The sequence below is a fragment of the Chlorocebus sabaeus genome, chromosome 11 (genome assembly GCF_047675955.1).
Source record: "Chlorocebus sabaeus isolate Y175 chromosome 11, mChlSab1.0.hap1, whole genome shotgun sequence".
Taxonomy (NCBI): domain Eukaryota; kingdom Metazoa; phylum Chordata; class Mammalia; order Primates; family Cercopithecidae; genus Chlorocebus; species Chlorocebus sabaeus.
In genome coordinates, this window is record NC_132914.1 from 119519901 (window position 1) to 119537734 (window position 17834).

Below are 17834 nucleotides of genomic sequence, written 5' to 3' on the forward strand. Positions count from 1 at the left end.
GCAACTCTCCTGCCTCAGCCTCCTGAGTGGCTGAGATTCCAGGCATGTGCCACCACACCCAGCTAATTTTTGTATTTTTAGTAGAGATAGGGTTTCACCATGTTGGTCAGGCTGGTCTTGAACTCCTGACCTCAGGTGATCCTCCCAAAGCACTGGGATTACAGGTGTAAGCCACCGTGCCCAGCCAGATTCTACTAACTTCTTAATGATAACCAGTTTAATCCTACAGTTGGGAGTAAGGTGTGCACTTGAATATCATGACCATTTGGCCAAAGTGATTCTATTACTCTCTTAACTACGTATATTTAATGATCACTTCTGAATTCAAGTGTTGACTAAGCTCTCAGTTCTTGCATGACCAACTACATTTCAAATACTTCACAATGTAAGTATTTGCAAGGCTTTTTAAATTAATAGTATATTAAGTTCTTTTTGGTACTCAATGGTTGATACATTTATTTAATCATTACACACAGACCTACATATGAATCCTTCATCAAACTGACTTTTAGAAGGCATCCCAACTATTAGCTAAAATACATTTACATACAGGTTTCTAAAATAGAGATAACTTTCCATAACCGTTAATTAACAAACAAACAAAAAACACTTTTACATATGAGAAACTAGGAGTGAAATTTTCACTTCCAGAAACAGTTATCTTTATCTATAATTTCTGATGAAAATTAAGAGTGATTTTCAAGAGACATTCCCCTAAACATTGAGGACATAAAACAGGAACAGAGAGAAGTAGGAGAGAGAACTTCACAGCCCCCAAATTTGTTCCATTTTTTTTTTTTTTTTTTTTTTTTTTTTTTTTTTTTTTGAGATGGAGTTTTGCTCTTGCTGCCCAGGCTGGAGTGCAAGAGTGCAATGGCACGATCTCGGTGCACTGCAACCTCTGCCTCCCGGGTTCAAGCGATTCGCCTGCCTCAGCCTCCTGAGTAGCTGGGATTACAGGCGCCCGTCACCACGCCGGCTATTTCTGTATTTTTAGTAGAGATGGGGTTTCACCATGTTGGCCAGGCTGGTCTCAAACTACTGACCTCAGGTGATCCACCTGCCTTGGCCTCCCAAAGTGTTGGGATTACAGGCATGAGCCACTGCGCCTGGCCATATTCCATCTTTTTTTTTTTTTTTTTTTTTTTTTGAGACGGAGTCTTGCTCTGTAGCCCGGGCTGGACTGCAGTGGCCGGATCTCAGCTCACTGCAAGCTCCGCCTCCCGGGTTTATGCCATTCTCCTGCCTCAGCCTCCCAAGTAGCTGGGACTACAGGCGCCCACCACCTCGCCCGGCTAGTTTTTTGTAGTTTTAGTAGAGACGGGGTTTCACCATGTTAGCCAGGATGGTCTCGATCTCCTGACCTCGTGATCCGCCCGTCTCGGCCTCCCAAAGTGCTGGGATTACAGGCTTGAGCCACCGCGCCCGGCCATATTCCATCTTTTTAAGCCATGAAAAACGTCCCATACCTAACCGTATTTTGAAAGGCATGTAATTTAAAGTTACATAAGGACTTTATCATTAAGTATGTCATATTTTTAAAAATATATATATAAATAATAAATAAATAAAAAGCTGAAAAATTCACTGAGAAGAGAACCAGCATAAAAATCTGATGACCTGAGTCTTTAGCCTGCACCTATCTTTTATTAGTCCTGAGTTCTCGGCCAACTTGCCTAAGGTTTTGAGTTTTAGTTTCATCGTTTTATGTATTTATTTTATTTTAGAGACAGAGTCTCGCTATGTTGCCCAGGCTAGAGTACAGAAGCTCTTCTCAGGCATGATCAGAGTGCACTACACTACTGAATACCTGTGCTCAAGTGATCCTCTCACCTCAGGCTCCTGAGTAGCTGGGACTACAGGCATGTGCCACCATGTCCAGCTAATTTCATCATTTGAAAATGCAAGCTCCACCATTATATTTCACTGGGTTGTTTTGAGATGAGATCAATTTGTGAATTATGAAGTGCTACATAAATGTAGGGAGACACCAGTCTTTTTTTTTTTTTTTTGAGACGGAGTCTTGCTCTGTCACCAGGCTGGAGTGCAGTGGCACGATCTCGGCTTACTACAACCTCCACCTCCTGAGTTCAGGCAATTCTCCCACCTCAGCCCCCCGAGTAGCTGGGACTACAGGCATGCGCTACCATGCCCAGCTAACTTTTGTATTTTTAGTAGAGATAGGGCTTCACCTTTCACTGTGTTGGCCAGGATGGTCTCGATCTCTTGACTTTGTGATCCACCCGCCTCGGCCTCCTAAAGTGCTGGGATTACAGGTGTGAGCCACTGCGCCCGGCCTAATTTTTGTATTTTTAGTAGAGACTGGGTTTCACTATTTTGCCAGGCTGGTCTTGAACTCCTGACCTCAAGTGATCCACCCGACTTAGCCTCCCAAAGTGCTGGGATTACAGGTGTGAGCCACAGTGCCTGACCTTTTTTTTTTTTTTTTTGAGGCGGAGTCTTCACTCTGTCACCCAGGCTGGAGTGCAGTGGCTCGATCTCGGCTCACTGCAAGCTCCGCCTCCCGGGTTCTCCTGCCTCAGCCTCCCGAGTAGCTGGGACTACAGGCACCCGCCACCGCGCCCGGCTAATTTTTTGTATTTTAGTAGAGACGGGGTTTCACCGTGTTAGCCAGGATGGTCTCGATCTCCTGACCTCGTGATCCGCCCACCTCGGCCTCCCAAAGTGCAGGGATTACAGGCGTGAGCCACCGCGCCCGGCTTTTTTTTTTTTTTTTAAATGAAGACACAGTCTCACTATGTTGCCCAGGCTGGTCTCGAACTCTCGTGCTCAAGTGATCCTCCCTCTTTGGCCTCCCAAACTGCTGGGGTTACGGGCATGAACCACCTTGCCCGGCCACAGCTCCCTTGCCAGAATGCTACAGGAACAAGTCCTATTTATTTTTCCACATGTCCTTGATAACTCCTTACATAAGGGTTTAAAAAAATAAAAAATGAAAACCTTATTTATGTAAAATTAAATACCCTGAGGCCCACAGAGACAGAATGGTGCCTGTGAACAGGAATGAGGTTTGGGCACGTCAAACTAGGCATCACTTTTCAAGGTCCCTGGAGAACATCTGGCTGGGCTGGGAATCATTGGTCATGCTATTCTTTAAGGTTTGTTTTTAGTTTTAGTTTTGTTTCTAATAAGCAAAAAAGCACATCACTATTGTGATACGCACCCATTTAGTATTCTGCAGCAACTGCTGGACAGGCTGTGGTTCTCAGCAGTAGCACCCACTAAACCTGCTTGGCACCGTGTAAAGCACATTCTCTAAACAAAAAAACGCACATTTTAAAAGAGCAGACAGGCCAGGCGCAGTGGCTCATGCCTGTAATCCCAACACTTTGGGAGGCTGAGGTGGATGGATCACGAGGTCAGGAGTTAGAGACCAGCCTGGCCAGGAGGGTGAAACCCTGTCTCTACTAAAAATACAAAAATTAACCGGGCATGGTGGTGCACGCCTGTAATCCCAGCTACTTGGGAGGCTGAGGCAGGAGAATTGCTTGAACCTGGGAGGTGGAGGTTGCAGTGAGAGCCGAGATCATGCCACTGCACTCCAGCCTGGGTGACAGAGCAAGACTCTGTCTCAAAAAATGAATTAGACAAAAACTTATCAGGGGCATGGCAGTGGTGAAACACACATGCATTCTGAGTATAAACACCACCTTAGGGAAATTTCATTAAGTATTTCTAAATTTAAAAAAAGGAAAGGTAGCCTGGGCAACATAAAGAGACCTTGTCACTATAAAACAATTTTAGCTGGGCGCGGTGGCTCCCACACCTGTAATCCCAATACTTTGGGAGGCTGAGGTGGGCAGATCACAGGGTCAGGAGATCGAGACCATTGTGGCTAACATGGTGAAACCCCATCTCTACTAAAAATACAAAAAATTAGCCGGGCATGGTGGCGGGCACCTGTAGTCCCAGCTACTCAGGAGGCTAAGGCAGGAGAATGGTGTGAACCCGGGAGGCAGAGCTTGCAGTGAGCCGAGATTGTGCCACTGCACTCTAGCCTGGGTGACGGAGAGAGACTCCATCTCAAAAAAAAACAAAAAAACAAAAAAACAAAAAAAAAAACTTAAAAGCCGGGTGCGGTGGCTCACACCTGTAATCCCAGCACTTCGGGAGGCCGAGGTGGGTGGATCACAAGGTCAGGAGATCGAGACCATCCTGGCTAACACGGTGAAATCCGCCTCTACTAAAAACACAAAAATTTAGCTGGGTGTGGTGATGGGCACCTGTAGTCCCAGCTACTCAGGAGAGGGAGGCAGGAGAATCACTTGAACCCAGGAGGCAGAGGTTGCAGTGAGCCGAGATCGCGCCACTGCACTCCAGCCTGGGCCACAGAGTGAGACTCCCTCTCAAACAAACAAACAAAAAATTAGCCAGGTGTGGCCACACATGCATGCCTGTAGTCCCAGCTACTTGGGAGGCTGAGAGGTGGGAAGATCAATTGAGCCCAGGAGATTGAGGCTGCAGTAAGCCATGATTGAGCCACTGTACTCCAACCAGGGCGACAGAGCAAGACCATGTCTTGAAAAAAAATAAATTTAAAAAAGAAAATGCATCCCTGGACCAAGGCCTAATATCCTTTAGAATGTGGCTAATGGAATCCAAATAGCTAAATCTAAATAAATAAATAAAACCCTCAACTCCTAAGCAACTGTCACGCTGGCAGAGGAGACAGTGCTGTGTAAAACACACACCTCAGTAGGTTGGTGGGGAAACCTCCTCTGCCCTGACGAGTGGGAATAAAATACTTCATGAGAGCATGGAGAAATTACTGGTTATGCTACTGTTTAAGGTTTTTTTTTATTTCTAGTTTTGTTTCTAACAAAAAGCACATCACTGTTGTGATATGTACCCATTCTGTAGCGCCCACTGGACAGACTGTGGTTCTCAGCAGTAGCACCCCCTAAACTTGCTTGGCACTGTGTAGCACAGACATTCTCTAAACAAAAACTGCACGTTTTAAAAGAGCAGACAAAGACTTATCAGCTTATAGAAGCATCAGGCTTCTGTATAATTATTTCTGTGGGCCATGTTCTTTCTTACTGGAAAGTACTGAAAAAGTTATCCTAGTTTTTAATTTGAGTAACATTTGACTATCATGGGAGAGTAAGTAAAAGCCTTTTAAAGCAAATAGAAACATTTAAAATGACATTACCCATTACTAGTGAACATTAAAATTTTTATATAATTGAAATCAGTATTTATATCCAGATCAATAACTATATGTAAGACTCTAGTATTTTTAGTTACTGAAACTAGGAGATAACAGTGGTGTAACATGAGACAATCTGATTTTAGATCACTTCTGAGTGAAAGCAACTGAACATGGCTTACAAATAAAACTACTGTGAAACTTCTGCAAATGAATTTTCTTTTTTTTTTTTTTTTTGAGACGGAGTCTCGTACTGTCGCCAGGCTGGAGTGCAGTGGCGCTATGTTGGCTCACTGCAACCTCCGCCTCCCAGGTTCAAGCGATTCTCCTGCCTCAGCCTCGCAAGTAGTTGAGATTATAGGCGCCCGCCACTATGCCCGGCTAATTTTTTGTATTTTTAGTAGAGATGGGGTTTCACTATGTTGGTCAGGCTGGTGTCGAACTCCTCGTGATCCGCCAGCCTTGGCCTCCCAAAGTTCTGGGATTACAGGTGTGAGCCACTGTGCCTAGCCCTGCAAATGGATTTTCATATTTTGTCAATTACAAGTACCAAACTATCACAATGCCATTTCCCGAATATAAGAAGGTCACTTGTTTTCTGCTTTAAGTTACCATACATATCATGTTCTGACATTTTATTAAACACACACACATACAACAGTAAACAGAAAGCTTACCTTTTTTTCATTTCTAACAACTGGTTATTGAGCACAGATCTTTCCTCTTCCAGCTAGGAAAAAAACATAAACAACTTTCGTTCATAACCAGGCCACAGAGAGGCATATTTTTCATCCCACATGTCATCCCCCAGGCTCCAGGATACCTAAAGCCACTGGCTTTCCTCACCCGCAATGAAGAGTAGCAAGTGGTCACTCTATCACAGGATATCGTTATTAATATATAAATCACTTATGACCTCAGTAACTCCCCTTCCTCAGGGATCTGAGAGTTAAAAATATTAAATAATAACACCTTGAACACAACAAAGCACCACATCTTAAGCATTCAAAAAAAATTTTTTTTTTTGAGACGGAGTCTCACACTGTCGCTCAGGCTGGAGTGCAGTGGCGCAATCTCCGCTAATTGCAGGCTCCACCTCCCAGGTTCACGCCATTCTCCTGCCTCAGCCTCCTGAATGGCTGGGACCACAGGCGCCCGCCACCATGCCCAGCCAATGTTTTGTATTTTTAGTAGAGATGGGGTTTCACCGCGTTAGCCAGGATGGTCTCGATCTCCTGACCTCGTGATCTGCCTGCCGGCCTCCCAAAGTGCTGGGATTACAGGCACAAGCCACCGCTCCCGGCCAGCATTCAAAAATGTTAATTGGCCAGGCACAGTGACTCACACCTGTAATCTCAGCACTTTGGCGGGCCCAAAGTGGGCAGATCACCTGAGGTCAGGAGGTCGAGCCCAGCCTGACCAACATGGTGAAAGCCCATCTCTACTAAAAATATAAAAATTAGCCGGGTGTGGTGGTGTATGCCTGTGATCCCAGCTACTCCGGGAGGCTGAGGCAGGAGAATGGCGTGAACCCAGGAGGTGGAGCTTGTAGTGAGCCGAGATCGAGCCACTACACTCCAGCCTGGGCAACAGAGCGAGACTCCGTCTCAAAAAAAAAGATTGTTAAATGAGTGAGTAAAGCTCCACTGCTAACATTCTAGTTCCTCTACTTAAACTGCAAAGGTCAAGTGTCACTAAATTGCAGAGGACTAGGAGCAGGCTACCTACTCTCTATGGGCCTCAATTTACTCATCTATCAATTCAACACACATTCACTGAATGGTTACTATATTCAAGCATTATTCAAGTATTTGTTTCTCACGTATAAAACAAAGAGGTTACAAAAGAATTTCCAGTGGTTCTTTATTATCCCATGAAGGATAAAAAACAAAAGATTCAGGTAGTTAATCTTGTGAAGGAAGAATCATCTCTGCCTCCAACTTGCACTACCCAGTTTGGCCAAATACCACCAGTTTCAACTCACACTGTTTTTTTTGTTTTTGTTTTGATATAGAGTCTTGCTCTGTTGCCCAGGCTGGAGTGCGGTGGTACAATCTTGGCTCACTGCAACCTCCGCTTCCCAGGTTCAAGTGATTCTCCTGCTTCAGTCTCCCAAGTAGCTGGGATTACAAGTGCCTACCACCATGCCCAGCTAATGTTTGTATTTTTAGTAGACAGGGTTTTGCCATGTTGGCCAGGCTGCACACTGTTAATTTTTTAAATAAGGGTAAAAAAGCTCTTATATGTTTTTCTTAAATAAAAATATAACAGCAAAGATTATGTAATGGTTTCCAACAGCCTAGAGTTTAAGTTACTAGCTCACTCTACGTAGTTATAGTCATTATTAGTTATGTTCATGCTTTGCTATGAGGTCTTACTTTTAAAATTCTTAAACATACATAACACATGTTCTGAACATAAATATCCCTTTACCATGAAATCTATAGAGGTTAACATAGTTTTATAGACTCTTTGATGTCCTAGCCCATTAAGATATATGTTTTTGCTGCATGACTAATTCACAGAAATATTTAGAAATTTTTAGAATGAAAGAAGAAAAAAGAGTGGGAGGCAAACTTTTAAAAAATGAAATGAGAAAGAGAACATCTGGAGAGTGGGATATGGAGATGAGAAGGGTTTTCATTTTGGTCTTTATGGCCTTTGTACAGTTTATATTTATTCTTTAAAGAAGGAATCTGTTTTAGTTTTAAAACTTAAAAGTTAAAAAAATGAATACTTAAAACTGGAAAATTTTTACAATGAATATATAAATGGACAAAGAGCATGGCAGATAATTCACAAAACAGAAAAATCATTAATGAACATTTGAAAAATCATTCAACCCTACAAACACACAATACACAAAGATTCTCCCTCTTTCTCAGAGGGTCCATGTGCCTGAACTTCCAAGGAAGAGACGTTTGATATTTATTATACTGATCTTTATAGAAAACAATGTTTTTTCTTCTTCTGGTCCAGGATTATTACCCAATCTAGGAGATAACAAGCTGCATCTAGCAGTTTTATTTCTTTTTTCTTTCTTTTTTTTTTTTAAAGACAGCGTTTTACTCTTGTTGCCCAGGCTGTAGTGCAATGGCACGATCTCACCTCACTGCAACCTCCGCTTCCTGGATTCATGTGATTCTCCTGCCTCAGTCTCCTAAGCAGCTGGGATTACAGGCACCACCATGCCTGGCTAGTTTTTCATATTTTTAGTAGAGACAGGGTTTCACTATGTTGACCAGGCTGGTCTCAAACTCCTGATCTCAAGTGATCCACCCGCCTCAGCCTCCCAAAGTGTTGGGATTACAGATGTCAGCTCCCGCACCAGGCCCTTCTTTTCTTTTTTTCTGAGATGGAGTCTCACTCTGTCACCTAGGCTGGAGTACAGTGGCGTGATCTTGGCTCACTGCAACCTCTGCCTCCCAGGTTCAAGCGATTCTCCTGTCTCAGCCTCCCGAAGAGTGAGGATTACAGGCGTGTGCCACCACACCCAGCTAACTTTTGTATTTTTAGTAGAGATGGAGTTTCACCATGTTGGACAGGCTGGTGTTGAACTCCTGACCTCAGGTGATCCACCCGCCATGGCCTCCCAAAGTGCTGGGATTACAGGTGTGAGCCACTGCACCCAGCCAGTTTCTCCAGTTCCTCATTCTTTCCTTGTATTTTGTGGCCTTGACCGTTTTGAAGAGTAGAAGCCAGTTATTTTGTAGAGTATCAGTTTGGATTCGTCTGATGTTTCCACGTGATTAGAGTCAAATCATGCACTTTTTGGCAGGAATACCACAGAAGTAATCCTGTGTCCTTCTCAGTAGATGATATCAGGAGGTACACATGGTTAATTTTTGGTGAGGTTAACTTCGGTCACTTGGTTAAGAAGGAAGTATCTTCCATGTTTCTCCACTGGAAAGATACTATTTTTTTCTTCGTAATTAATATGTATTTTGGGGAGATACATTTTGAAACTATGTAAATATCCTGTTATTCAACAAACTTTTACCTACTTATTTTAGCAAAGATTGATGATTCTTGCCTGAAAAAGTTATTACCGTGCTGGTTACCATATGGTGATTGTATGATTCCATCATTCCATCCATTAAATATTTATTAGTTGGCCTTCTACCATCAGGAAGGGCTTTCATTTTCCATCCATCCATCCATCCATCCATCCATCCATCCATCCATCCATCCATCCAAGACAGAGTCTCGCTCTGTCACCCAGGCTGGAGTGCAGGGATGCAATCTCGGCTCACTGCAACCTCCACTTCCCAGGTTCAAGCAATTCTCGTGCCTCAACCTCCCAAGTAACTGGGATTGCAGGCATGCGCCACCTCGCCCAGCTAATTTTCTGTATATATATATATATATATATATATATATATTTTTTTTTTTTTTTTTAAGTAGAGATGGGGTTTCACTATATTGGCCAGGCTGGTCTCGAACTCCTGGCTTCAAGAGATCTGCCCATCTTGACCTCCCAAAGTGCTGGGATTACAGGTGTGAGCCACTACTCCTGGCTTCCATTTATTTATTAATACCTGTTTAGATTCATGGTTTCCTGTTATTCAATCGGTTATAATCCATTATATCTCTATGTATTTTGATGCTCAAATTATCTAATATTTGGTCAGTAGGAGCTTCTTCAAGATGGCTCTGATGTCCTCTCCACTAATCTCCATTATTCTTTGAGCGCTTCCTTGCTTTTTGGTACACAAAATATTCCATGCTCACCTTATACTCTTTCCGTCCCAGCCCTGGAATCAGCCATTTCTCTATGGACTTCTGGTTCCTTTAGTGAAGAGTATTTAGAAAACAAGCTCTAGGTACTAGTTGTGCTCATTGGTACTGGGTTTTGTTGCTTCTAAGCCCTGTCAGTGGAGTTGACCAAAACTTAAAACTTCTACTCTTCAAAAGACATTGTTAAGAAAATATAAAGACAAGCCATAGATGGAGAGGAAACATTTGCAAAACACAACCCAATAAAGAACTTGTATCTAGAATATATTAAGAACTCTTACAATGCAATAATATGTAGACACAAAAACAAAATGAAAAACGACCAAAAGATTTGAACAGACATTTTACCAAAGAAGAGAGACAGATGGTTAGTAAGCACAGGAAAACGATACTCAGCATTATCAGTCATCAGGAGAACATAAACTGAAACCACACTGAGATACACTCCACGTGCCACCTGGGCACCCAAGCCCTCCATCCCAGTGGTTCCCTAGTTGGCAAGTAGATTAATGTTTAATATTAAAAAGACAAAACAAAACAAAAACCCCTAGATGCTGAGAAGTATGTGGAATAACCAGAAACCTCATAAGTTGCTGGTGGGAATGTAAAATAGTACTAATTTTGGAAAATGGTTTGAGAATTTTTCTTTTCTTTTTTTTTTTTTTTTTTGAAATGGAGTTTCACTGTTGTTGCCCAGGCTGGAGCACAATGGTGCAATCTCAGCTCACTGCAACCTCCACCTCCCGGGTTCAAGCTATTCTCCTGCCTCAGCCTCCTGAGTAGCTGGGATTATAGGCATGTGCCACCATGCTCGGCTAATTTTGTATTTATAGTAGAGACAGGTTTTCTCCACGTTGATCAGGCTGGTCTCGAACTCCAGACCTAAGGTGATACACCTGCCTCGGCCTCCCAAAGTGCTGGGATTACAGATGTGAGCCACCGTACCCGGCCTGAGAATTTCTTAAAAAGTTAAACATACACTTACCATACTAGCAATTCCACTCTTAGGTGTTTACCCATTATAAATGAAAACATATGCCCTGGCCTCTTCACGAGTGTTCAAAGCAACTGTACTCAAAATACTCCCAAACTGGAACAACCCAGTGTCCAAATGGATAAAGCAACTATGATATAATCCCAATCTATTGATATACATAACAACATGGACAGAGCTCCAAAGCATATGCTAAGTGAAAGAAACTTAGAGAGACTGGGCGCAGTGACTCACACCTGTAATCTCAGCACTTTGGGAGGCCAAGGCAGGACGACCACTTAAGCCCAGGAGTTTGAGACCAGCTTGGGTAACATAGTGAGACTTTGTCTCTACAAAAAGATCAAAAAATTAGTCAAGTGTGGCGTGGATGCCTATAGTCCTAGCTACTCAGGAGGCTGAAGTGGGAGGCTACAATGAGCCAAGACTGCACCACTGCACTCCAGCCTGGGTGACAGAGTGAGACCCTGTCTCAAATAATAATAATAGAAAAAAATAGGGCCGGGCGCGGTGGCTCACACCTGTAATCCCAGCACTTTGGGAGGCCAAGGTGGGCGGATCACGAGGTCAGGAGATAGAAAGCATCCTGCATAACTAACATGGTGAAACCTCGTCTCTACTAAAAACACAAAAAATTAGCTGGGCATGGTGACGGGCACCTGTAGTCCCAGCTACTCGGGAGGCTGAGGCAGGAGAATTGCTTAAACCCAGGAGGCAGAGGTTACAGTGAGCCGAGATTGTGCCATTGCACTCCAGCCTGGGAGACAGAGCGAGACTCCATCTAAAAAAATAAATTAATTAATTAAAAATAAGTTAACATTAAAATTAAAATTAAAAATAGAAAAAAATTTTCTCTTTGGGAGGCTGAGATGGGCGGCAGATCATTTGAGGTTAGGAGTACGAGACCAGCCAGCCAACACGATAAAACCCTATCTCTACTAAAAATACAAAAAATGAGCTAGGTGTGGCGGTGCGTGCTTGTGGTCCCAGCTACTCAGGAGGCTGAGGCAGGAGAATCGCTTGAACCCAGGAGGCAGAGGTTGCAGTAAGCCAAGATAGCACCACTGCACTCCAGCCTGGGCAACAGAGTGAGACTCCATTTCAAAAAAAAAAGAAACTAGATATACATAAGGCTATATAATGTTTTGAATTTCCCAAATTTTCTTATATATAATGTCTAACCTTTTCTACTGTGGTAGGGGAAGATAGTTTGAAATATTTCACTCTTTTAAATTTACTGAAAATCATTTTATGGTCTAACACATAAACTGTCCTGGAGAATCCTCCCTGTGCACTTGAGAAGTGTGTGTATTCTGCTGTTGTCAGATGGAACAATCTGCAGATGACTGACTGATAGGTCTAATTGATTTCTAGTGTTATTCAAGTCTTCTGTTTCCGTCTTCATCTCTGCATAGTTGTTCTATCCATCACTGAAATGGGGTACTGAAGTCTTCAGCTATACTTGTTGAATTCTATTTCTGTTTTTAATTCTGTCAGTTTTTGCTTCATGTATTTCGGGACTCCGTTATTAGGTACATCTATGTTTAAAATTGTTATGTCTTCCTGATGGATTGATATGTTTTCGTTGTTCTCTGTCTCTAGTAACAATTTCTGCCTTAAAATCTATTTTGTCTGATACTAGCATAGTTTCTCCAGCTTGCTTTTGGTTACTGTTTGCATGGCATATCTTGTTCCATCCTTTTACTTTCAACCTATTTGTGGTTTTGAATCTAAATTGCATCTCTTATAGACAGCATATAGTTAGATCATGTTTTTTAAAAAGTCCATTCTGCTAGTCTCTGCCATTTATTCAGTGTTCAATCCATTTATGTTTACTGTGTTTTTGAATAAGGTTACATACTGTTTTGACTTCATTTATGTGACCTACTAAAAAAGGCAAAACTATTGGACCAGAAAAAAGATAAGCATTTTCAGGGAGTGAGAATGAACTGACTATAAAGGAGGATAAGAGAACCTTTTGGTGTGAAGGAAATCTTGACTGTGGGGTCAGTTTTATGACTGTATATATTTGTCAAAACTCACCAAACTATACACTTATAAAGGGTAAATTTTATTTGATGTAAATTAGACCTCAATAAAGATGACTCTGAGAAAAAGAAAGCAAGTTGGAGTAATTTGTGCAATACGGCTTTTGTAGAAAACAAAAACAATGTATGCATATATGTATTTGCATATGCTGGTATACACATGAGGAACACCAAGGAAAAATATACCATTTATAATGTAGCTTCAATGAAATGGCAATGAAGAGTAATAACTTTTAAATTACACATATTTGTATTGTTTCACGTTACAAATGTATTATATTTCTAATTTAAAAATAACATTAAAATTTAAAATAAATAATTCTTATTTCTTTGGAAATAAAAAATTTATAGATGAAATGACAGGATATCTAGGATTTAGGATTTGCTTCACAACGCTCAGGGTAGAGCTGGGTGTGGTGGCTCATGCCTGTAGTCCCAGCTACTCAGGAAGCTGAGGCAGGACTGCTTTAGCCTTATAGCTGGAGGCTTCAGTAAGCTGTGATCATGCCACTGCACACTAGCCTGGGTGACAAAGCGAGATTAACTCAAAAAAAAAAAAACACAAAAAAACAAACAAACGCAGGGCATACAAGGTAGAGAGGATGAATGGGAGTATAGCAGAGACGAGTGGCCAAGAGTTAACTGCTAATGGAATTTTATACACAGAGATTCATTGTACTGCTCACTCGGCTTCTGTATATGCTTGAAACTTTTCATAATAAAAGGTTAAAAGGAACATGGATATGTAAAGGGGAAAAAAGGGAGAGTTGAAGAAGAATATTTCAGAGAACGACGTTACAGTGAAAGTGATGCCCAAATAATCATAGTTTGGGGAACGCTGGACCGGAAAATCTCCAAGAGCTCATCTTTGCATAACCCTATTTTGTAAATAAACATGGTGGGTACTTTGTTTTATGTCTGTCAGCTACGCTAAGAAAAATAGCAGCTCAGGTGAAATGAAGGTCATGTAGAAGTCCCTAGTCATAATATATACAACTTCTGCTTTGTCGGCTCAGTAAAACCACTTGAATACAAATCTCCAGAGACGAGAAGCACCTTTCTGTTTTGTGTACTGTGATCTCCTCTATATTTGGAACACTGACGGGCACACAGTAGGCACTCAATAACTATGTACTGCATGAACGAATGTGTCATAGTCAGTAAGCTGGTGCTCTCAATGGGTATAGTTAGTAGTGGCACTCAGAAGCCAGGATTCTCACCGAATGAAGAACTTTCTGCTCAAGTGAGGTGTTCACATTTGGGCTATTTTAGTCTCTTCTCGAACCAAGCAAGTGTTCTGAGGCCCAAAATAGCAGCTCTACCTTGACAGCACAAAACCCATTCCCTGTGTCTGAGAAATTCTAGTCTCGCCTCCCACACACAGACTTCTGCTCCTGGAAGTGGAGAAGGTAACAGGGAAAACGGAAGAGGAAGACGCAGTCATTTTTGTATGGCAAAGCCCTTTCAGAGAAGAAAGGAGTGGGGCGGACACAGAGATCGGCTGCGTAGATTCGCCTTTTGCTCAGCTTCTGGGACAGCTTAGCTGGTGGCCCCATCAGGCATCACCACAACTATGGAGCCACTTCCAGCAGGGTCATGTCGCCTTCCCAGGAAGGACCACAACCAGTGACTGATCCATGTGGGATTACAGAAAGACTGGCCATCTCAGTCCAGTTTGGGACAAATCTGCAGGCCACTCCAGCTCCAGAGCTCGCCATGGCATTGGTCAAGGCTGTTGCTGGGCCTGCATCACGGCTCAGTTTCTCCCACTGCCTAATCCTGTCTCTTTCTCCTCCTCTCCATAGGAGCTGCCCCGAGAGCATACTTCAGTATCATCACACTAAACTCTCCCTCGGCCTGTTTCCCAGGGAACTCAACCCACAGCAGTGCGCATTATGCTACCAACTAAAGTTCTATATTATGCAGGAAAGACCACATGCCTCAGGACTGGTTTAAGTTTACATGAATATGTACATGAATTATGTAAGAATATTTACATCTTCAGGCTGGGCATGGTGGCTCACGCCCGTAATCGCAGCATTTTGGGAGGCCGAGGTGGGTGGATCACCTGAGGTCGAGTTCAAAACCAGCCTGGCCAACGTGGCCAAACTCCATCTCCACTAAAAATAAAAAAAAAATTAGCTGGGCGTGGTGGCAGGTGCCTGTAGTACCAGTTACTAGGGAGCCTGAGGCAGAAGAATTGCTTGAACCCAGGAGGCAGAGGTTGCGGTAAGCTGAGATTACGCCATTGCACTCCAGCCTGGGTGACAGAGCAAGCCTCTGTCTCAAAAAAAAAAAAAAAAAAAAAAAAAAAAAAAAAAAAAAAAATTACATGTTCAAATACATTCACATAGGTATCATTGTCCTTATCAAAGAATGACATTGGGGCTGAGCGGTGGCGCACGCCTGTAATCCCAGCACTTTGGATGAGCCAGGTGAATCACTTGAAGTCAGGAGTTCAAGACCAGCCTGGTCAACATGGCAAAACCCTGTCTCTACTTTTTATACTAAATACAAAATTAGCTGTGTGGTGACACATGCCAGTAGTCCCAGCTACTAGGGAGGCTGAGGCAGGAGAATCGCTTGAACCCAGGAGGCGGAAGTTGCAATGAGCTGTGATCGCGTCACTGCACTCCAGCCTGGCAACAGGGTGAGAGTCCATCTCAAAAAAAAAAAAAGAAGAATGATATCGATGGTGTGGCTACAGGGCGGGAATATCATGACTGCCTGAAGCCAATACATACAAGTAGTTCTTCACAGAGAGTGCACATGTCACCTTAATCTTTACTTTTTACTCCTGGGTGCTGAAAAGACAACAGCTACTCTTCCCTTAATACTGCTAGTATCTTTAGTGCAGCTGAAGTGCATCTTCTGTTCAGATGCAAACACCCTTAACTATGCAGAGGCAGAGTGGAAAAGAGCTACACCCTTTGGCCTAGACTCTGGCAGTCATTTCCAGAATGGATAACTTCTCAGTGCCAGGCATGGCTTTCTACAAAACCCCTCAAAAGTCAGAGAGGTTAAGAAGACTCCCAAGTCTAGAGGAACGTCTCAAGCAAGAAACTTAAAAGATACGAAAGAGAATACACAGACTGTAAAAAGACTTTCAGTAACTGAACATAACACTTGGACCATTTCCTAAACGTAATAATGCTTGAATGCATGTGATTGGGTGAAAGGATGATTCCCACAGAATCTAAACAAATCAGACATTTGGCTTTAGTGACTCCCTAAGTTGCGGATATAATTATTATTTTTTAAAATAATAATTATTGTTAAAATGATACATGCTATTTTTTTAAAAGAATACATTCAGCAATATTTTAAAAAAGACAGCTGGGTGTTGTGGCTCAGGCCTGTAATCCCAGCACTTTGGGAGGCCGAGGTGGGTGGATCACAAGGTCAGGAGTTCAAGACCAGTCTGGCCAACACAGTGAAACCCCATCTCTACTAAAAATACAAAAAATTAGCTGGGCATGGTGGTGGGTGCCTGTAATCCCAGCTACTCAGGAGGCTGAGGCAGGAGACTCGCTTGAACCCGGGAGGTGGAGGTTGCAGTGAGTTGAGATCACACCATTGTACTCCAGCCCAGGAGACAGTGCAAGACTCAGTCTCAAAAAAAAAAAAAAAAAAAGAAAAAAAAAATGAAAGACAGAAAGAAGAAGGAAATATATTTCCCCAATTCTTCCACTTAGAAATAACTACAACTAGGCTGGGTGTGATAGCTCATGCCTATAATCCCAGCACTTTGGGAGTCCAAGGCCAGAGGATCGTTTGACTCCAAGAGTTTGAGATCAGCCTGGGCATCACAGCAAGACCTTGTCTCTACCAAAATCAAACAACCAAACCTTAAAAATTAGCCAGGCATGGTGGTATGTGCCTGTGTTCCCAACTACCCGGGAGGCTGAGGCTGAAGGATGGCTTGAGCCAGGGCACTCGAGACTGCAGTGAGCTGTGATTATGTCACTGTACTCCAGCCTGGACGGCAGAGCAAGACACTGTCGAAAACTAAAGAAAGTAAAAGAAAAAACATAACACTAGCTGAATGACATGCCAAACATCTCCATGTATATATACAATGAGAAGGACAGAGAGGGGGAAAAAGCAAATTCAGTTTTACTTTAACAGGAGAGAGAATAAATGGAAGTAAAATAAATTGGTTGAGAGCAAAAAAATGTTATTTATCACAAGATATACATGATTCTAAGACATCCCAATAGGTTCATACTACACATTCATTTTGTAAAATTTAAGTAAAATATGTTCTTAAAATGTAAGAGGTTGATGCAATTTTCTTAGGTATAAATTAATTCTCTTTTTGTTTTGAGTCAGGGCCTCACTCTGTCACCCAGGCTGGAGCGCAGTGGCGCAATCTCAGTTCACTGCAACCTCCGCCTCCCAGGTTCAAGTCATTTTCCTGTCTCAGCCTCCCAAGTAGCTGCCCGACCTTAATTTTAATTTTAAGCCATATTGAACATTTCTGTGATATAAAAGATGAGGAAATTTGTACACTTCTTTCAGTCGTACCCCTCAAATTTTGTTAGTCACATTCTCTATTTTTTTCTACTGTTTTTCCTTTTTCTTTTTACCTTGCAAATGTTTTAAACTTGCATTCACCAAGTGATCAAATTCACATCACCAATAATGGGACAAAGAAATATCACGTGCCTCCTGGCAGGACACAGTATCACTTACATAGTCTTTCCACTAAAAATGCATAACCTGAATATCATCAGGAAGAAGCATCACACAAACTCAAAATGAGAGACTTTATGCAGCTTAACTGGCCTGTTCTCATAAAAAATGTCAATGTCATGGAAGACAAAAACAGAGGAATCGTTCCAGATTAAAGATGACTAAAGAGACGCGACAACTCAGTGAAAAGAAT

The 17834-nt window shown here is 42.4% G+C and overlaps 1 protein-coding gene across 4 annotated transcripts in view; it reads right to left on the reverse strand.

Annotated features, from left to right (window-relative positions):
* CLIP1 (CAP-Gly domain containing linker protein 1) overlaps positions 1-17834 on the reverse strand; it is a 153947-nt gene that overhangs the window by 12644 nt on the left and 123469 nt on the right. For all 4 annotated transcript variants that reach the window (XM_073021186.1, XM_073021185.1, XM_073021184.1 and 1 more), the window contains one exon: positions 5848-5900. In XM_073021186.1, coding sequence (XP_072877287.1) covers positions 5848-5900 — 53 coding nt within the window. The remainder of the gene's footprint in view (positions 1-5847; positions 5901-17834) is intronic.